Source organism: Tamandua tetradactyla, chromosome 13, assembly GCF_023851605.1.
Source record: "Tamandua tetradactyla isolate mTamTet1 chromosome 13, mTamTet1.pri, whole genome shotgun sequence".
Taxonomy (NCBI): domain Eukaryota; kingdom Metazoa; phylum Chordata; class Mammalia; order Pilosa; family Myrmecophagidae; genus Tamandua; species Tamandua tetradactyla.
In genome coordinates, this window is record NC_135339.1 from 67,305,869 (window position 1) to 67,328,108 (window position 22,240).

The 22,240-nt window shown below is 40.3% G+C and overlaps 1 protein-coding gene across 3 annotated transcripts in view; it reads left to right on the top strand.

Moving 5' to 3' along the window:
* SORCS3 (sortilin related VPS10 domain containing receptor 3) overlaps positions 1-22,240 on the top strand; it is a 603,968-nt gene that overhangs the window by 433,105 nt on the left and 148,623 nt on the right. For all 3 annotated transcript variants that reach the window (XM_077125964.1, XM_077125965.1, XM_077125966.1), the window contains exon 6: positions 8,250-8,314. In XM_077125964.1, coding sequence (XP_076982079.1) covers positions 8,250-8,314 — 65 coding nt within the window. The remainder of the gene's footprint in view (positions 1-8,249; positions 8,315-22,240) is intronic.

A 22,240-nucleotide genomic window follows, 5' to 3' on the forward strand; every position in this document is an offset into this window, starting at 1 on the left:
ATTGAGCCTCTGATCCCACAGTTACTAAGAGGTGGAGCCAAGACTCTAAAACTGAGACAAAAAGGCAGCTTACCATGGTCTGTAAGAGAGATAGAAGAGGCCAGGGACACATTAGCTGCCATTCCATTGATTTCTGTTCCTTTAGGAATGCAAGTATGTAAGAATGATAAAATTTTACTGACGACCTTCAATTGCTCTAATTTACAAAAAAAAAAAAAAAAAAAAGAGGAGGAAGAATGATAACTCATCAACATCAGTTTTTTATTATTGGTCACAAAGTTTGTTTGTTTGTTTGTTTGTTTGCCTTGGCAGGCACTGGGAATCAAACCCCGGTCTCCAGCATGGCAGGTGAGAACTCTGCCTGCTGAGCCACCATGGCCTGCCCTGGTCACAAAGTTTTGTGACATATTTCACAGTAATCATGGCTTACTAGTGTGTCATTATACTTTTATTTGAAACTCTTTGATAGATCTCTGTTGTCTTCAGTGGCTGGAGTAACTAACCAGAGGATAACATGATTAAACGTGTGTTTTAGAAAATGTACAAGGCAATATTAAGGATGACTCAAGTGACAGTGAAAGTGAAGGCAGAGAGAACAGAGAGGAAGATGGCTCAAGCACAAAGATGATGAAGACCTGGTTTAAGGAGGTGCCAGCAGGGATAAAGAGGATGTGGCTGGGAAGGAAGTTTCCTGAACATAATAAACGTGGCCTCGGGATCAGGTGGGTGTTGGTGGCTGGCCCTGGGGGTTCAGAGGATCAGATGGAATGAATGAAGGATGTTCAGGGAGATTTGAGATTTCCAGGTCAGGGAAGTGAATGGATGGTGATAACATCTTGTTATCATATTAACCAAGATAACCTTAGAAATCAGGGGAGATAATGTAACCAAAACTGGAAAAGGAGGTGGTGCCATTTTGGGGCATTTGGGGGAAGGGCAAAATGTGTTCCGTTATAGTTTGGATTTTGAGGTATATGAGGACTATCAGCGTAATGGTACCCAGTAGTACCTGAATTCAGGCTCTCAACTCCATCATTTCATGAGGATCAGGAAAGGAGAACTTGTTTCAGGCTGAGATCGAGGAGAGTGTAGTGGTCTGGGCCTCTAATGAGTGATTCTGAGTCCTAATCACTTTGCTCTCCCTGGGATCACCTAGAAGATATTGATTCCCAGACTGGACTGTAGGCTAGTGGTTATCAAAGTCATCCCTGTATCATCATCATCTTCATCATCTTCATCATCACCACCTGGAAACTTCTTAAGAATGAAAATTCTTAGCCCTGTCCCCAGACCTCCTGAATCATAAACGCTGGGGATGGAGCCTAGCATCTGTGTTTTAACAAGCCCTCAAAATGATTCTGACGTTCACTAAAATTTGAGAGCCTGCTCCAGACCAACTAAAGCAGAATTTCTGGTGGTAGGGCTAGGGCAGTGGTATTTAGTAATTTTAGGAAGTTCCCCCAAGTGATTCTAATATTCAGCCAGGGTGAAGGACCACAGTTATAATGGATCAGTGAGTACCAGAAGAGCCTTTACGAAAGGCAGATATTGAGCTTGGTCAATAAACAGGGAATATGCAGAGAGAGAGCTAGAAAGAACATTGCAGATGGAGGAGAGAAATCTGCCTGTGAATTGGAAAAATGCATTGAGGTAAGATTATTGTTTACTCTAGATGCTTAGCTAATAAGTCTGTAAAACATTTGTACTTTGGCCTTATTAGCATTTTACCCTCAACACCTCCCTTGTGCATACTACAATTTCCAGTTTTCTAAATCCTAGGAAAGTTTTTTGCCCTAGAAATCCAATCACAAGGAGTGAAAAATAAGCAAGAGTTTAGCTGTGCTCTTTCCTCCTACCAGCCAAGTGTTCAGCCAGGGCTGAAAATTCAAAATTCTAGGAATCCAATTGTTATGTGGAGTGTTGATTCCACTCAATACAAACTAATGTGTGTCTTCAATAGTTGTGTGATGCTCAGTGTTTTGGTTTATGAAATTAAGGGATTGGATGATATCACGGTGTTTCAAAGGCTGCTGCACTCAGCTCTCCCGGGGGCTGTCATGTCAGGTGAGCCAGTCAGATTCTCAAGAAGTTCCTCTTGGGCCTATCGTACATATTGGGATTTGAAGACTGAAAAGAGGGTTAAGTTGTTAAAAATAAGTTTGAAATCCCCTTTGACTAGATAGATCCTGTTTCAGATTCTTCCGTGTGTAACATCTATAAGAATCTGGAATTAGGAGCTGGTCCTGCTTCTTCCCTGGAGGCTCCAATTTTGAGAATAATTACTCCCCTTTGCATCAGATTTTCAGATGATCTTCACCCTGCTGTTGGGCTCTTTAATTATCAAATTAATGATGACATTAAACGCCCCCAAGAGGAAGCCATGTCACACGTTATCTAGGCCACTCATAGATTTTTTTTTCCTTTTGCAGCACCAGTTGATAATGTTTAAGATAAACATTTGGCTCAGATTTTCAGTAATGGTGAGGTCGAGAAGCCCTGAGACCTCTAGTTCTGCAAAAACTGGGTAGCAGCATCTCTCTGCTCTGGGCCAGGACCACGGCTCACCTTGTGCGGGAGGAGTGCTCTCCTTACTGTTAGCACCCAAGTTATTTTTCCCAAAATGGACATCTCAGTGGCTTAATCTCTTCCCCACTGGACTCAAGAATCGAGCAGATTTTAAATACAAATCTTGTACCCTTATTATTTATTTAATTACAATGTATGCTTCATCCTGAACTGCATGTTGTGGCAAATATTGAGCAAAGATAATCAGGGTCTCTGCCATTAAAAAGCTCACTGTCTGATTGGGTGCATATTAATAAGAATCATTCTATTTATTATGGATGACTCAAGCAAATAAATATAAAAAACACCCTTGCAAACAAAGGTGTGGGCTTGTGTAGATGAGCAGGTTGCAAAGTTGGAACAAGACTGAGTAATGACTTGTTCATACTGAATCAGACTTCAGTGCCTTCAGGTGTTTCTAGCTGTCTCTCTTGTTGTCTGTTTGTGTGAAGTCGTGACTGGATTCTCCAGATGTGTGTGCATTTGTCCATGCACATGTGCATTCTTTGTGTCTCTGTGTCTTTTTCTGTGTTTCTTAATACACTTCTGTGTATATTTCTGTCTTCCCCTCTCTCTGTTTCTGTGTTTCTCTCTGTCTTCTTCTCTGCCTCTCTTGACCACGATCCCTATATCCCTCTCTCCCTCCCTGTGTATCTGTCAGACACTCTGTCACACTGTCAATTATCTTTCTCTTTATATAGCCCATCATTTTTTCCTATCAAATTAGAAACAGTGCTCCCAACAATTCTTTCCTGCCAGCATATGCCAATCACCATAGCCAAGAAGGTGGACCCTCACCATTCTAGGGATTCAAAGGGATGGGCTACTCTGAGTTGCCACTCTGGCCAAAAGCACATGGTTGAGTGGGGAGAAGAGTGCCACAAAAGGATGGAAAGGGAAGAGGTGCTAAGCAGAACTAAGCAGAGGTATCCACTCTAGCAAGGCAAGTCCAACTCAAGAGAAACAAACAATCAATTTAATCACCACACGAATGCTGGAGGTGTATGATCCAGTTTCTGAGATCTCTATAAGCGTAAAGGAGAGATTCCGCCTGAGATGGAGTGGCAAGGGGGGGGGCTTCCAGGTGGACTTGATTAGTGATTTCACGCCTTAAAGATGTATGTGACTTTAGGTAGAGGGAAGGAAGAAAGCAGGAAAACCATGCTTGAAAACCCACTAAACCTGAGAAAACCAACTTGCTTTTAAAGAAACAGGGAGATCACAGAGCAGAGAAAGTGTAAATAGAGTCTATGTGCTTTCTATCTCCTGCCTCCAGTGAATTCCATGCTGAATTGTCGGCATTATCATGGGTGGATTGGGTTATTTATTAATTCCTTAATATATTAGTTCAATAAGCACACAGGTAGCACCTACTACTGGACACCTACTGCATACTAGGCACATAGAATTCAGAGATAAATGAGACTGGGTCCTACTTCTTTCAGGTTTACATCCAAGTAGGGAAGACACAAGTGACTTGGCAATTACATAAGTGATGTGATCGAACCATGCAGAACTTGGTTCTCAAGCTTGGTGGCACACTGAACTTGCCTGGGAGCTTTAAAAAAACACCAATGGAAAAAAAAAACCAAAGAACAAACAAACAACAACAAAAAAATGACAATGCCTTGGACCCATCCCCAAATGGTTTGATTTAATTGGTCTGGGGAGAGGTTTTGAAGGTCTCCTGGTCACTCTAATGAGTGACAAGACTTGAGAACCCCAGAGGTAAGGAGACTATGGGAGCAGAGAAGGGGTCTTTCAGTGAGATGAAGGAATCCAGGAGGCCTGCTGCAGAATTAGCTGGAGAAGAAGGGAACAGGGAGACAGTTGGACACCAAGGACAGTACATGCAGAAAGAAGAGCTGTGAAGGATAGGGACTTCTCCAGACCAGGAAGCCAGGGCATCTGTCTAGTTCTGGCCTGTCCCAGTGTGGCCTTAGGCAAACATCAATTTCTCCATGCCTCAGTTTCCCCTTCACTTAAATATAAGGTATGATGCCTGCTCTCCTTCCCCTATGAGTTTGCTGTTAGGTTCTAATAAGATGATGGAAAATTTAAAAAGTGTGTATATCAATAATCATCAGGGGGAAATATGGCATTAGAGGAGTGCCTCATTTATTTAGCTTCTTTTGGTATAAAGACATATTTTATATAAGTGAACATTTTAGGTAACTAATGTTTATCCTTTCAAGAAGTAATCGTTTAATAATTTCTTTAGTATTTTCTTTTCTAAAATATATCAGTCACAACCCTAATTTCTTAAACACAGTTCAGTGGATACCATTAGTCCCTTGTTTCCTCTTTTGAATTCCTTTAGCTCCTCAGAATAAATGGCAGGCTCTGAACTGTACTATATGGCATTAATGCCCACATGGCTGGTGAGAAGTGTAGGCGTTTGTGGTGTGTATGGTTGTGTTTTGAGTTCTTAGGTTCATTTTTCTTAGGTTTTCTGTTTCTTTTGCTGTCTGGGTGTCAGCTGTTGATTCTTATAATTTTTTAAAATATAGGGACAGAATATTTTGTGGTAACATATGCGTATATAAATGTTATATATATAATGCAAAATTTACCAAATAATACCACTGAATATATAATTCAGTGGTGTTATTTACGTTCACAGTGTAGTGCTACCATTATCCACTGTCCATTACCAAGACCTTTTCATGACCCCAAACAGAAGCTCCCCAGCCCCCTTCTCTCTTAGTAACCTCTAATCTACTTTCTGTCTCTGAATTTGCTCATCATTTCAGTTTGACTTTCTCTTTCTAAGTTTCTATTTCTTACCTATTGAGGACTGGAAAACCAGAAAACTGATTATGTTAGAATGATATTTAAAATAGCAGTACATTTAAGAGGAGATTTATATTTCCTACTTGGTGAGGGTGTATTTATTGGTTTTCTGTCTCTTGGGAACAATGAATTATCTAAACTTGAGAATGTTGATGGACTGTGGACTTTGGGCCCTATACATGATACCTAATGAATGCAGGTGGCTGAAGGATGCGCTGATAGGGAAGTAAATTGGCGAACAATGGTGTATACTTATGAACGAAGGTTGTGCTGATACAAAAAGGAACAATGTCGTAAGTCATGCAACAATGTGAATGAACATGTGGGACATTTGGTGAGACAAAATAAGCCAGAAACAAACAAACAAAAACAACAATGATATAGGCACCTTTAAAAATGTTTATAAGAAAATGGGCCTAGATTGTAAGCTTTTAGAGCAGACACATTAAGTCCACAGTGCTGATTATTATTTCTGGATTTTGAGGGGCTGTTATATATATATATATATAACCTAATATTTAGAAATAAGAACAAAGCTGAACAGATTGCGGTTAAGTAATTCAGAACATAGGGGTAAGGAAGACAGTGTCTATATTTTAGAACCACACATACTCTTTGAGACTAATGAAACAAAGGTTTATTTGATCTGGAACTGAAATTTTCTGTAGTGCATAATCTAATTCAACCTATCTGTATAGCTCATTTGAACAACTGGAACACAGGAAGCACAGAATAAGAAACAGGTGCTTTAATCCTGTATAGATTATTGTAATGCCTGGGAACTTCCTAGAGTATATTAAGCAGATAATCAAAAAGTATTGGCAAGTTCCCTGAGGTGGGGAGAAAGAATATGGAACTATTAAACTTTGCCATGAGGGAATCCCCTGATACTATGTCAAACTTTAGGGATACCCAAATCAATAGGCCATGCCCTCGATCACAAGTCTTACTCTTATGAAGCTTATGTAGGTGGCAGAGAAGCTTAGGCTACCTATAGGCATGCCTAAGAGTTATTTCTGGAGGATCTCTGTTGTTGCTCAGATGTGGCCTCAGTCTCTCTAAGCCCAACTCTGCAAGTGAAATCATTGCCCTCCTCACTGGGTGGGACATGACATACAGGGGTGAAAGTCTCCCTGGGGTTGTGGGAGGTGACTCCCAGGGATGAATCCAGACCTGGCACTGTGGGATCAACAATTCCATCCTGACCAAAAGCTGGAAAGGAAGTGTAATTAATAAAGTATCAGTGGCAGGGAGAGTTCAAATAGAGTCAAGAGACTATTCTGGAGGTTGTTCTTATGCAAGTTTCAGGTAGACCTTGCTACCTATCATAACATGCCAACCCCCAACCACGACCATTCCAGCCAATCCTAAAGAACACCTAGGGCAATATATAAGATTCCACAAGGGTTCCAGGCACTAGAGTAACTTCCCAGAAACCTATAACCTCCAGATGGGCCCCTGGTCCAGATAAGTTCTGAAACCTAGCCCAGCCTCTCCAGAACATCAGATAGTTCTATCTCCCTATCCCATATTAGTGGCAGACCCTTCCAATATCAAAAATTTAGAATTGCCATAGCCCAAACAACCCCAAAGAGAGGTATTGAAAGATCAAAGGTGATAGTGGAATTATACATAGAAGGTAGGGATTAATAATGAATATGAATGCTGAATCATTAAATTGATGTCTCTTTTAGTCTCCAGTATTTTAGAGCAGCTAGAAGTAAAAACCTAAAATTGTGAAACTGTAATCCATGTCAAAGTCTGAAAAAATACACTTTTTTGTATATGTGTTATTGTTCACAAAAAAGAAGGGGAAAAAGTCGATTGTGATGATTAAAAAGTATTTAAGCCCTCTGGCCTCCTATATTCTGGAGCAGTTAGAAAGAAAAATATGAGAGGATCTTATGGTAGTCCATGACAAACTCTGGGATCTGTCCTATAACCACTTTTTGAAGCGTGCTTTGAAAACTATTGCTTTTTTATTTCTTTGCTTTGTATATATGTTTACTATACAATAAAAAAAGTTAAAGAAACAAAACAAAACAGTACATGAACTATGAGTCACAGCCACAATGCTGTGGAGAGTGAGGATTATGTGTTCGCCAGTGCATGAAAGTTTTAATGTCTGGGTTGGTTGTTTTAATTGACTTTCTGAGTCTTAGTCTGGCCTGGATGTGTAATGCAAGAGACATCTGACTGGGGCTTTACCATTAGTCTCTTGCTTCCCACAAAGGGCCATTGGCCAATGACTTTTAAGGTTTCCCACCTTGAGAACCATCAGAGTTTTGTCCCTATCAAATTAAGTTTGGAACTTCTGCTGCCAAATAATGATTATGGGCAGAGTTCAGAATAGGCAACACAGGAGGAAAGAAGGGTATAAATGATGAAACTCAGGAGGGCAAGAGTGGCTTGAAGCCAGACTGAGGCTAAACTACCTTCCCAGAGGGCAGTGAATGGCAGAGAATAGCATGTTCCAATTGGGAAGACAATGAGGAGGAGGTGGTGGAAGCAAAGCGTGGCAGGATGGAGGGGCTGAAAAACCATGGGGAAGAGAAAAGCTCTAAGGAGGTATGAGATGGGGGGAAGAAGACAGGGGTGTGGACATATACCAACATTGGTGTTACTCTGTATGTTTCTGTTCGTTGGTTTGAGTCACTGATTCACAAAATCTGCTCCAGAACTCATGGCTTTGCAACCGTTGTAGGTGACAGGTAATGGGACAGCCACACTGCCAGGGTTGCCAGTGGCCGTCTTCTGTCAGTCCCCACAGTGCAGGGCAGTCTCCCTTGAAAAACTGGACCTCCCAGTCATTGATGGCCCCAAGTACTACCCACGTTTTTGTCCACCATCCATGTGGTCACTGAGCCTCTGTCTCTCCCTTCCTTCCCTAGGTCGGTGGCCGGCTTGGATAAGGAGGCTGATCTGGTGCATATGGAGGTGCGGACATCAGATGGACGTGAGTGCTGCGGTCACCAGACTGGTACCCAGGGAGCTGGGCTAGGCCCTGGGAGATCTGGCTGCAGGTCTTTCTCTTCTCCCAATTAGCATTTTAATGGTCTGGGAAGATGAAAAGCCCTAAGCTCCATTACTACTATATCCATCCTTATTTCCTGAGTGGGGAGGAGAGACTTTCGTGAGGGAGATACTTCATTGAAATAAACCCTCAGGAATGACTTTTCTGGGGATATGAGTTAATGTGATGAATTTTGAGGTTCCTGTTGGCAATTTTGTGACATTTTCAGTATAATTTAAATAGGGATGTCCATAGCTCATTGTGGAATTTTGCATTCGTGTGGTGAATTGCTGGGACCACATACTTTAAAAAATGAACGATTTTAGTAATTAAGCTTATCTAAAAAAAGAACTGGGCAATTGTTTCTAAAACTGCTTTTTTGTCTACTTTGATATATTTAGGAAAGGCCTACAGTGTGCCAGGCATTTTTATGAACTCTGGAGATAGAGCAAGGCTGACATTGTCCCTGCTACAAAGGGTCCTGTTCTAGTGTTGGAACCCCAAGATTTCAAACATATGATCCCTTTATACCTTGGTCATCCATGTACATCTTATACAGAATATGAAATATAATATCAGTTTACACAATGTTAAGACTTTTATTCTTCCTAGTGTTGATCTTATCTATAGAGCTCTTTTCTTTCCAAGAAAAATAAAACCATATTACACAGTAATTATACTAAAGTAAAATTAGCATATCCTAAGGAACAAGATAGAGTCAAATCATCTGCAGAAATAGTGGTGGCTGAAGAATACTGCAGACCAGGTGCCTGCCTATGAGTTGTAGTCCTGGGCAGTGCCACCCACTAGCCAAGAGACCAGGAGTAGCCCCTCTGCCCTATCTCTGCTCTAACTTCCCCTGTGATCTGAGAATACTCATCCTTGCCTACCTCACAGGGTTATGGGGCTGACCAAATGGAAGTGAAATGTAATAGAAACTATAAAACTCCATACAAATATAAAGAGATTCAGTCTTGATCAGGCCATGGGAATTGGGGTAGCATTCAGAATACATTAAGTAAAACTGTATGTGCTTTGTCCATGAGAAAGCTACAGTTTAGGCCAAATATATAGAAGAGATGCCCACCAGAAACATATATTTTGGGGAAAGTATTTTATTTGCTTTTGCTTTGTTTTTATTTTTAAAAGTGTTAGACAACAACATTTCCTCCTCCCTCCCCACCCCTTCCATCTCCTTTGATCCTTGTATAAATGCATGAGACAAGTAAGGATGACCATTTTTTTAATCAGAAAAACTATTTGAGATTTAAAGAGATCATGTCATATACACACAAAGTCACTGATGGTGAGGGTGATGAAGGCTAGATTCAGAATCTGGCTCTTGTTGCTGAGAAAAAATCTGGAAGACTGAATTGTGGGAATGAGATAATGGGATCTGGAGGAACATAAGAGGAGAGCAGATAATAGCTCTTAAAAAAATGACCCACTGTCCAATTATCAGGCCAACCCCCTGCCTTCGTTTTGTTTCCTATGTTGACCTTTTTGAGCCATATGTGGTCTAAGGTGTCTGTAGTATTTTTAGGGTTGGAGGAAACTCTTTGGGATGGTCTGGCTTTCTATCCAGTGGAGGAATTCCTTCACTAAAACTCTGAAAGTGGGTCCTCAGGCCCCGTGACCTTAGGCCTATCATACCTTCTTTACTGTTGTTAGCTCCTTCAGCTAAACAAAAAGTATTTTATGAAAGTTCAAGAATTCTGGTCCAAATTGGGATATGGTCTATGGTGTAGGATGACTGTGAAATATTATGATATCAAAAATGTAAAACATATAAAACAGTTTCTGGCCTATTGTCAGCATTCAAGAATTGAAAAAAATAGGCAGAAATATAATAGAGATAAATGTCATATGTCACACTTTGGTTAAAGCACATTATATATTAATTCTCCTCCATTTTCTAGTTCTGTTCCATTTCCATTAAACTACAGTGAAAAGCATTTTCTATCCATGTACTGAATTGTCTCCAATTCAGCTTTATTCAGCAAAAACATATAGCAAAACTACTTTAACCTGGGGAAATTTTATTTTGTGTGCCCTAATGAAATGCATGGTGCCTTTCTTTTGTGGTGTGTAAAGAGTGCCTTCTCACACATATGCACTCACACATATACACACATTTCATTGATAGTTACAAAAAAGGTACGTTGTGTATTTTATTTGCATTTATCTTGCATGGTATCTTAGATTCTAGTTTGTCCAAATTCAGACATCTAGTTAGTGATAGAATAAAACCTAAATCCCAAAATTCTCATTAACAAGGAATAAAGGGAAATTCTGATAAAGGACATGCATAAAAGATTTACCAGTACAATGCTTAATGGTGAGAGACTGAATGTTTCTCCCTTAAGATCAGGAAAAAGGCAAGGGTGTTCACTCTCATCATTTCTATTTAATATCATGATGAAAGTCCTGTCCTAGCCAGTGAAATGAGAGAGTAGACAAAGAAATAAAACTCATATGGATTACAAAGGAAGAAATAAAACTGTCCTTATTCCTACTGAGATGTTTGTCTATGTTAAAAATCCCTAAGAATCTACAAGAAAGCTCCTAGAGCTAATGAGTGAATTTAGCAAGGGATCAGGGTATAAACACTCAGTGGAGAAAAGGATATTCTTTTAATAGATGTTGCTGGAACAATTGGATATCTATGTGGGAAAAAATGAACTTCAACTTATACTTCACAACTTATACAAAATTTAACTCAAAATGGATCATAGATTTTATTGTAAAACATAATGTTATAAAACTTGTAGAAGAAATCATAGAAGAAAATCTTTGTAGCTTTTTGTTAGACATTGTATTCTTATATGGAACACCAAGAGAAAAATTTACATTTTCTAAAAAAAAAATTATAAATTGAACTAAATTTAATTGATAAATTAAAAACCTGATAAATTGGACTAAATTTAATTGATAAATTAAAAACCTGTGCTCATTAAAAGACAGTATTAAGATACTAATATCCGACAAAGTCATATTCAACAAGTGACTTGTATCCAGAATATAAAACACATTCTGAGAACTTAAAAAGAAACAACTCAATTTTAAAACGATGGACTAAAGATTGTAACAAATTTACCAAAGAGGGTATAAAGACAACCAATAAAGCACAGCAAACACTATTCAACATCATTAGCCATTCAGGAAATACAAATTAAAATCACACTAAGTCCTTCTCAAGCTCATCAAAGAAATCAAAGAGGAGGCAACATTTCCTAAATAATTCAGTGAAGACAGTATTGCCCTAATACCCAAAACTAGAGAAGAACATCGCAAGAAAATTACAGACAAATATCTCTTACAAATATAGATGCAAAAATATTAGGAAACTAAATCCAACAGCACTTAAAAAAAATTCTATACTGTGACCAAGTGGGATTTATCCCAGGAATGTAAGATTGGTGAGGCAGAAGAAAATCAATGTAATATGTCATAGTGATAGAATGAAGGGAAATAAAAAGTACACACATGATCATCTCAACTGGTGCATAAAAGTTTTTGACAAAATCTAGTATCTTTGATAAAAATACTCAGAAAATTAGGAAAAAAATGGAACTTCTTTTCATGATTAAGGACATATTGAAAAACCCACAGCTAACATCATACTCAATTGTGAAAGACTGAAAACTTTCCCCCTAAGATCAGGAACAAGGCAAAATTCCTTTCACCCCTGCTGTATTAGTTAGGGTTCTCTAGAGGAACAGAATCAACAGGAAACACTCACAAGTATAAAATTTATTAAAGTGTCTCACGTAACCGTGGGAACACAAAGTCCAAAAATCCGCAGGGCAGGCCATGAAGCTGATGATTCTGATGGAGGGTCTGGATGAGCTCCACAGGAGAGGCTTGGTGGCCAAAGCAGGAAGAGAGCCTGTCTCTTCTGAATCCTCCCTAAAAGGCATCTGGTGATTAGATTAAGCATCAGTCATTGAAGAAGACACTCCCCTTGGCTGATTACAAATGGAATCAGCTGTGGATGCAGCTGATGTGCTCATGATTCAATTCTATGAAATGTCCTCATATCAACAGACAGGCCAGCGCTTGACCAACTAGACAAACAGGTACCACCACTTGGCCAAGTTGACAAATGAACCTGCCATGACGGTCCATCCCTTGTCAACTTGGCAGCTATCTATATCACCTTAAACCATACCTAATTTCTAAATTTAAAAAAACAATAAAACACACATTTTTTCTTTCACCTAACAATACTCAGCTGTCCTGCATATAACTGGAAACACATTAAATCTCTGCAGAATAGGGTACAAGTACTTGGGTAATATTCATTCTTAAACTTGATATCTTACAACTTAAATAGTATAAACATGAAGAGAACAGCATTACAGTTCTCATTGCTATAACTGATCATGTGGTTGTAGTTCATATTTATCACTACCTTCTTCCACTACCCATTCCATGTTACTTTTACCCTCAGCAAGCACTTCAGCTGGCCGTGGTTCTTTGCCTGGTGGGGTGACCCAAACCTTCATTCCTGAAGTTTCAGAGCCATTGGTAGTCCTGCCTGATTGGGTTGTTGCAGTTTTCAATTGATTTTAATCACAGGGCGTGGTAGTACTAAAAGACACCCTAGGGGATCTCCTATATTCCAAGAAAACTCTTCTTTACCTCCCTTGTGTAGTTGCAGTCCTATTTCCCTCTGAATGTCAGGGTCAATCACCCAAGCCAGTAATGTAATCTCCTTCTTGGCTTGTTGATCCAGGGGCGTGAGTAGCCCAAAGTGACCAGGTGGAAGTCTTAAATTCCAGTTCAATAGAATCATTGTTGTTTCTCCTGGTTCCCCTTTTGAAACTAAAACCTGTAGATGAGCAGAGCTCAGGGTTGCAGGGGCAGGAAGTAAAAATTTTCCTAGTGGATCACTAGGAGCAATAGTGAGTGATACCACTCCCGTTTCCATCCCTTGGTTCCTGGACCCATGGATCCTGACTGTGGGAGAAACAGCACCATACAGCAGATGCTGATTCAGAGCATATACAGCTTCCTGGAGAACATTACCCCAGCCCTTCAAGGTATTGCCACCTAGTTGGCACTGAAATTGAGTTTTCAAATGGTCATTCCACTGTTCTATCAATCCAGCTGCTTCTGGATGATGGGGAACATGGTAAGACCAGAGAATTCCATGAGTGTGTACCCATTCCTGCACTGCATTTGCTGTGAAGGAAATTTGCTGTGAAATTCCTTCTGTTCCTTGATCAGAAGCAATGCTGTGTGGAATACCATGATGATGGATAAGGCATTCTGTAAGCCCAAAGATGGTAGTTTTGGCAGAAGCATTGCATGCAGGAAAAGCAAACCCATATCCAGAGTATGTGTCTATTCCAGTTAGAACAAATCACTGCCCCTTTCGTGAAGGGAGTGGTCCAGTGTAATCAACCTACCCCCATGTAGTTGGTTGGTCACCTCAGGGAATGGTGCCATATCGGGGGTGGGTGTGGGTCTCTGAGTGTGGGTCACTGCTTTTAGTACAGCAGTGACTGTAGCCAAGTCAGCCTTGATGAGTGGAAGTCCATGTTGCTGAGCCCATGCATAATCTCCATCCCTACCACCATGACCACTTTGTTCATGAGCCCATTAGGCAATGACAGTAGTTGCTGGAGAAAGGCTGACTGGTATCCACAGAACGGGTCATCTTATCTACTTGATTATTGAAACCTTCCTCTGCTGAAGTCACCCTCTGGTGCACATTCACATGGGACACAAATATGTTCATGTTTTTAGCCCACTCAGAAAGGTCTATCCACATACTTCTTCCCTAGACCTCTTTGTCACCAATTTTCCAATTATGGTCTCTCTAAGTCCCTGGTCATCCAGCCAAACCATTAGCAACAGCCCATGAGTCAATATACAAACGCACCTCTGGTCAGTTCTTCCAAGCAAAATCAACAACCAGGTACATTGCTTGAAGTTCTGCCCAAGGGAGGATTTCCCCTCACCACTGTCCTTCAAGGACACCCCAGAAAGGAGTTGTAGTGCTGTAGCTGTCCACTTTCGGGTGGTACCTGCATATCTTGCTGAACCATCTGTAAACCAGGCCTGAGTTTTCTCTTTCTCGTCAATTCACTTATATAAGGAACTCCCCAAGAGGCCATAGCTCTGGTCTGGGAAAGAGAAGGTAATGTGACATGAGTGGAGACTATGGGCATTTGGGCCATTTCCTCATGTAACTTTCTTGTGTCTTCAGGACCGGCTCTGGCCCTATCTCGTATGTACCATTTCCATTTTACAATAGAGTGCTGCTGTGCACGCCCAACTTTATGGCTTGATGGGTCAGACAATACTCAACTCATGATAGGCAACTCAGGTCTCATGGTAACTTGGTGGCCCATGGTTAAGCATTCAGTCTCTACTAAGGCCCAGTAGCAGGCCAAAGGCTGTTTCAAAAGGAGAGTAATTATCTGCAGCAGATGGTAAGGCTTTGCTCCAAAATCCTAAGGATCTGTGTTGTGATTCTCCTGTAGGGGCCTGCCAAAGGCTCCAAACAGCATCTCTATTTGCCACTGACACTTCCAGCACTATTGGATCTGCTGGATCATATGGCCCAAGTGGCAGAGCAACTTGTACAGTAGCCTGGACCTATCGCAGAACTTCTTCTTGTTCAGGTCCCCACTAAAAATTAGCAGGTTTTCTGGTCACTCGATAATAGTAGCATACCCAAATGAGGAATATGTTGTCACCAAAATCCAAAGAGACCAAATAGGCATTGTGCTTCTTTTTTGGTCGTAGGAGGGGTCAGATGCAGCAACTTAACCTTCACCTTAGAAGGGATATCTTGACATGCCCCACACCACTGGACACTTAGAAATTTCACTGAGGTTGAAGGCCCCTGCGTTTTTGTTGGATTTACCTCCCATCTTCTGACACGCAAATGCCTTATCAGTAAGTCTAGAGTAGTTGCTACTTCTTGCTCACTAGGTCCAATCATCATGATCTCGTCAATATAATGGACCAGTGTAATGTCTTGTGGGAAGGAGAAACAATCAGGGTCCCTGCAGACAAGATTATGACATAAGGCTGGAAAGTTGATATACCCCTGAGGTAGGACAGTGAAAGTATATTGCTGATCTTGCCATCTGAAAGCAAACTCTTTCTGGTGGTCCTTACTAACAGCAGTTGAGAAAAAAGCATTTGTCAGATTAATAGCTGCATACCAGGTACCAGGGGATGTATTGATTTGCTCAAGCAATGATACCACATCTGGAACAGTAGCTGCAATTAAAGTTACCATCTGTTTGAGCTTATGATAATCTACTGTCATCCTCCAAGACCCATCTTTTTTCTGCACAGGCCAAATAGGAGAGTTGAATGGGGATGTGGTGGGAATCACCACCCCTGCATCCTTCAAGTCCTTAAGAGTGGCAGTAATCTCTGCAATTCTTCCAAGAATCCAGTATTGCTTCTGATTTACTATTTTGCTCGGTAGGGGCAGTTCTAGTGGCTTCCACTTGGCCTTTCCCACCATAATAGCCCCCACTGCACGAGTTAAAGAGCCAATGTGTAGATTTTGCTCAGTATGTCTATTCCAATTATACATTCTGGAGCTGGGGAAATAACTATAGAATGGGTCCAGGGCCCCACTGGACCCGCTGTGAGATGGACCTGAGCTGAAACTCCATTGATCACCTGGCCTCCATAAGCCCCCACTCTGACTGGTGGACCAGAGTGATGTTTTGGGTCCCCTGGAATTAATGTCACTTCTGAACCAGTGTCTAATTATCCCCGAAATATCTGATTATTTCCTTTTCCCCAATGCAGTTACCCTGGTAGAAGGCCATCGGTCTCCTTGGGGAAGGCTTAGAGGAAGATTAATAGTATAAATTTGTGGCAGGGTAACAGGGTTCTCCCCTAAAGGGACCTGGCCTCCCCTTCATTCAAGGGGCTCAGGGTCTGTAAACCGTCTCAAGTCTGGAAATTGATTAAGGGGCTGTGACTCTGTGTTTTTGTAATTCAGTTAGACTTCTGTTCACTTGACCTAGAACTCTTTTGTTTATACAGCTTGAACAAGGATTTAGTAGACTGCCCTTCTATTGTACTTCTAGGTACCCCATGATTTACTAGCCAGTGCCGCAAATCTCAGCAAATCATAATTTTGACTCCTTCTTTGAATTTGCTGTCTATTATAATAGCCATGTCTACCCTGTCTTTGGTGATTAAGTGCTGCCACCTGGCTTCTGCCAACTTGGGATCCAGTCATCCCCATTGTGTTTAAGGATTCCAGCTCAGTGACGGCAGTTCCTACAATAATATCTGACCTACAGAGAAGTGCAACTACAGGTCTCTTCAGGGATGATGGTGCTAGTCTCACAAATTTATTTCTCACTGTTCTGGTAAAAGGTGCATCCTCCACACATTCCTGAGGTGTAAGAGCAGGCTTTGCATGATAAATCCACTCTAACATTCCAGTCTCTCTAAGCCTCTGGATCCCCTCATCTACATTATACCAGGGCAGTTCTGGCATTTCAACCTCAGGCAATGTCAGCCACCTTTTGATCCATGTTTCAAGCAATCATCCAAACAAATTGTTAATACCTTTTCTAACCCCTCGAGCTATAACATTGAATGCAGAATCTGTGTTTAGTGGGCCCATATCAATAAATTCAGCCTGATCCAGCCTTATGATCCTCCCACCATTATCCCACAGTGTTAAAATCCATTGCCACGCATATTCCCCTGATTTCTGTCTGTATAAATTAGAAGACTCACATAGTTCTTTTGTAGTATAACATACCTGCTCATATGTGGTACTTTGTACCTCACCTTTAGGGGCCTGTTGGGACTTTAGTCTAGTTATAGGTCTGGAAGAAATGAGGGGTAGTGGGGTGGGTCATGAAAAGGATCAGAAATATCTTCCAAGCCATTTGCTTCAGGGCATTCATTTGCAGTTTCATCTGGTGAAACAGGATTAATCACTCTAGGGCTAATCCCTTCAGGAAGAGGTTGGTGACCACCTCCTCCAGGCAGGCTGGAGAGGAGGGTGGCTGTGTCCTCAGGGCAAACTATTACAGTGTTGTCTAGAGAAGATTCAGCATGACCTAGGATTTCAGCCTCACCCCTGACATCATTTTCAATCCACATGTCACCATCCCATTTTTCAGGGTCCCACTCCTTTCCAATCAGTGCCTTTACTTGAACAGCAGACACCATGCAACACTGAGATTTCAGTTTACATTTTAAAGTTGCTACTCTAACCATAAGATTCTGAGTCTGATCCGAGATCTCAAGTCTATGGTTACAAGAAATAAGATTTTCCCTCAGAATACTCATATTTCCTTCAGGATACTCACGTTTGAAGGTTTAAGCCCATCCCTTTCACTCCTTACTGTATCCAGTGTATCTAACAACAACCATCTCTATACCTCTTATTTCCACAAAACTCCATAAAAGTGTCGAAAACATTATCCTCCAGAGCCTGGCTTCATACAAGCAAAGCATTATGAGAATCCAACAGTGATATTTTGACTATCTCTTTTGCCAACTAACTCCATGGATTGGGAGTGTCATTTTGATTATGGGAATCAGAGTCCTTAGTGCCTTTGAGTCCAGTCAGAGTAGAAAAACATTCATAAAAAATCATTTTTAAGATTCTGTTTCTTAAGAACCAATCCTGGTACCAAGTTGTATTAGTTAGGGTTCTGTAGAGGAACAGAATCAACAGAAACACTCACAAATATAAAATTTATAAAAGCGTGTCACGTAACTGTGGGAATGCAGAGTCCAAAATCCACAGGGCAGGCTGTGAAGCCGACATTTCCGATGGAAGTTCTGGACATACTCCATGATAGAGGCTCACCAGCTGAAGCAGGAAGAGAGCCTGTCTCTTCTGAGTCCTCCTTAAAAGGCTTCCAGCTGATTAGATTAAGCATCGCTTATTGCAGAAGACACTCCCCTTGCTGATTACAAATGTAATCAGCTTGCATGCAGCTGATGTGATCATGATTTAATTCTATGAAATGTCCTCATCACAACAGACAAGCCAGCACTCACCCAACCAGACAAACAGGTGCTACCACTTGGCCAATTGACACATGAACCTGACCATGACACCTGCTATTCAACCTAGCAGGGTTTTCTAGCCAGAGCAATTAGAGAAGAAAATGAAATAAAGACATCCAAATTGGAAAGGAAGATGCAAATCTCTGTTTGCAAATGACAAGATCTTACATTTAGAAAACCCCAAGAGATTGACAAGAAAGCTGCTAGAACTTACAAACAAATTCAGCAAAATTGCACGTGGTACAAGATCAACATGCAAAAATCAGTTATATTTCTATACACCAGCTATGAGAAATCCAAAAAGAAAATTAAAGCAATTCCAATTGTAACATCATCTAAAGAAATAAAATATTTAGAAATAACTTTAGCAAAGATGTAAAAGACTTGTATGTAGAAAACACTGAAATGTTACTGAAAGAAATTGAAGAAGACCTAATTAAATGGCAAGACATACCTTGTTCATAGATCAGAAGACTTAATATTATTAAGATGTTAGTAACTATCCAAGGGGGTTTACAGATTCAGTGCAATCCCTGTCAGAATTCCAACATTCCTTTCTGCAGAATTTGCAAAGCTAATCATTACAGTCATAAGGAATTATAAATGGCCGCAGATAGCTTAAATGAACTTGCAAAAAATAAAATAAAATTGGAGGATTCGTGGTCCTTAGTTTCAAAACTTGCTACAAAGCTACAGTAATCAAAACAACATGGAACTGCCTTAAGGACAAATAGAAAAATAGAATAGAATTGGGAGTTCAGAAATAAACATACACATCAACAGCCAATTGGTTTTCAACAAGGAGATCAAGTCCACTCAGTAGGGAAAAAATAGTCTTTTCAACAAATGGTGCTGGGGAAAATTGGTTATCTATATGCAAAAAAAATAAAATTGGACCCCTACGCTACACCGTGTACAACAGTTAACTCAAAATGAATAAATGACACAAATATATAAGCTCAAACCTTAAAAGAGAAGAAAGCATAGTGGTAAATATTCAGGATCTTTTCTTAGACAGTGGATTCTTAGGTATGGCAGCCAAAGCATGAGCAAAAAAGAAAAAATAGATAAATTTGACTTCATCAAATTATCAACTTTTGTGTATCACAGGACATCATTTATAAAGTGCAAAGACAACCTTGCACCATCAAAATGGGGGAAAATATTTGAAAAACTTATATGTCATCAGGGTTTAATTTCCAGAAATTGTAACAAACTCCTACAACTCAATAACAAAGGCAAACAACCCAGTTAAAAAATGGGCAAAAGGCCTGAATAAGTATTTTGCCAAAGAAGATACACAAATGACCAATAAGTGCATGAAATATGTTCACCATCATTAGCTGCAAGGGAAATGCAAATCAAAACCACAGTGAAATCCCATGTCACACCTACTAGAATGGCTGTCTGTAAAGCAATGGAAAATAACAAGTGTTTATGAGGATGTGGCAAAATAGGAACCCTCATGTATTGCTGGTGGGATTGTAAAGTGGTACAGCCACTGGGGAGAAGTTTAATGGTTCCTCAGAAACTTAAACATAGAATTACCATATGACCAGGCAATCCCAGTTCTAGGTATACCCAAAAGAATTAAAACCAGTGACTCAAACAGATATTTGTATTCCAGAGTTCATAGCCACAATATTCACAATAGCCAAAAGGTGGAAGTTTCCATGAACAGATGAATGGATAAACAAAACACAGTATATAGATACAATGAAATATTATTCAGCCATTAGAGGAATGGATTTCTGATACATGCTACAGCATGGATGAACCTTGAAAATATCATGCTGAATGAAATAAGCCAGACAGAAAAGGACAAATATTGTATTATTCACTTATATGAAATACCTAGAATAAGCAAATGCATAGAAACATAAAGTAGACTACAGGCTATCTTGGTGGGAGGGTGGATTTAATGCTTATTAGGTACAGAGTTGCATTTGGAGTGATGAAAAATTTTGGCAATGTATGGTAGTGATGGCGATACAATATAATGAATGTAATTGGTATCACTGTATTGTATGCAAAGTAGTTAAAATGGGAAATTTTATGTTGTATATATGTTATGACAAAAAATTTTCAAAAAATGTAGAGAGATCACTACACGCCTATTAGAATCACTAAAATAAGTAAAACTGACAATAATACCAAGTGCTGACAAGGATGTGAAGCAACTGGAACTATCATACGCTGCTGGTATGAATACAAAATGGTTTTGGGCTTGGACTTGCTGTGCTTGCTGAGAGTTGCTTCACAGTCTGCCAAGGGAGGTAGGTGGGCCTGTGAAGACTGCTGGAGCAGACTCTTCATTCGCTGGTGGAGGTTTGCATGAACCTGGCTCAGAGAATAGACAATAGAAGCCTCTCCATCCCTCCTGAACTGCATCATGGAAACCTATTGCAACTGTGCTTATCTTTTTGAGGGATGGAAAGAGATGGTATTTTAGAGTTTTATGGGCAAGCAGATTAGGAGAGGAGAAACGTAGATTCTAGTTTCAGCTTTTCCACTGGGAGGCGGCGTGATCTAAGGAAACAACTAAACTTCTCTGGGCTCTGGTTCCCTTATTGTAAAATATAACAGAGCTAATGACATTCATTTATTCACTTATTCATTCATTCCTTTATATATGTATATATTCTTTTATCAAATACCTTCACAGTGTCTCCTGGATCCTAGCTACTGCACTAAGTACTGGAGATGTAAAGAAGGAATGATATAGGGTCCCTGCCCCCAAAGTACATATTCTAAAAAGGAAGAAGCAGATACATAACCCAGAAATTCCTGGACAAAATTGCAAGTGAGATTGTCAAAGTCACACACAGAGTGTCCTCAGAACCTGAGGAGAGGTAGCTTCTTTATATTTGGAGTCAGTTGATACTTAAGTCCTTCTAGCCCAAATTTTTTGTGATTTGTATGGTAAAAAGGACAATGACACAAGTCTTGAGAATTTTCAGATCAGGAGAACTAAGGGATTTTGAACAATTTTTATTTTTCCTTTCTCGGACCTTCCATTGTCCTCCCCTCCCTTACCACCTGTGCTGATTTGAAATGATGTATGCACCCTAGAAAAGCCATGTTTTATTCCTAATCCCATTTTGTACAGGCAGCCATTTCTTCTAATCCCTATTCAGCATTGTATGTTTGAAACTGTAATTAGATCATCTCCCCGGAGATGTGATTTAATCAAGAGTGGTTGTTAAACTGGATTAGCTGGAGGCGTGTCTCCACCCATCTGGGTAGGTCTTGATTAGTTTCTGAAGTCCTATAAAAGAGGAAACATTTTGGAGAATGAGAGTGATTCAGAGAGAGTAGAGCAGAACAATGTAGCCACGAGAAGCAGAGTCCACCAGCCAGCAATCTTAGGAGATGAAGAAGGAAAATGCCTCCTGGGAAGCTTCATGAAACAGGAAGCCAGGAGAAGAAGCTAGCAGATGATGCCATGTTTGCCATGTGCCCTTCCAGATGACAGAGAAACCCTGACTGTGTTCGCCATGTGCCTTTCCACTTGAGAGAGAAACCCTGAACTTCATCCGCCTTCTTGAACCAAGGTATCTTTTCCTGGATGCCTTAGATTGGACATTCCTATAGACTTGTTTTAATTGGGACATTTTCTCAGTCTTAGAACTGTAAACTAGCAACTCATTAAATTTCTCTTTTTAAAAAAAGCCATTCTGTTTCCAGTATATTGCGTTCTGGCAGCTAGCAAACTAGAACACCTCCCCTACTTTTTTTTTAGCATGTTGGAGAGTCTGTTCCTTAATCAGCATAAATTCCGACCATTTACCCTGTGTTCTAGATTTGAGAGTGACCTATTTTCCCATATACTCTCAAAAGTCC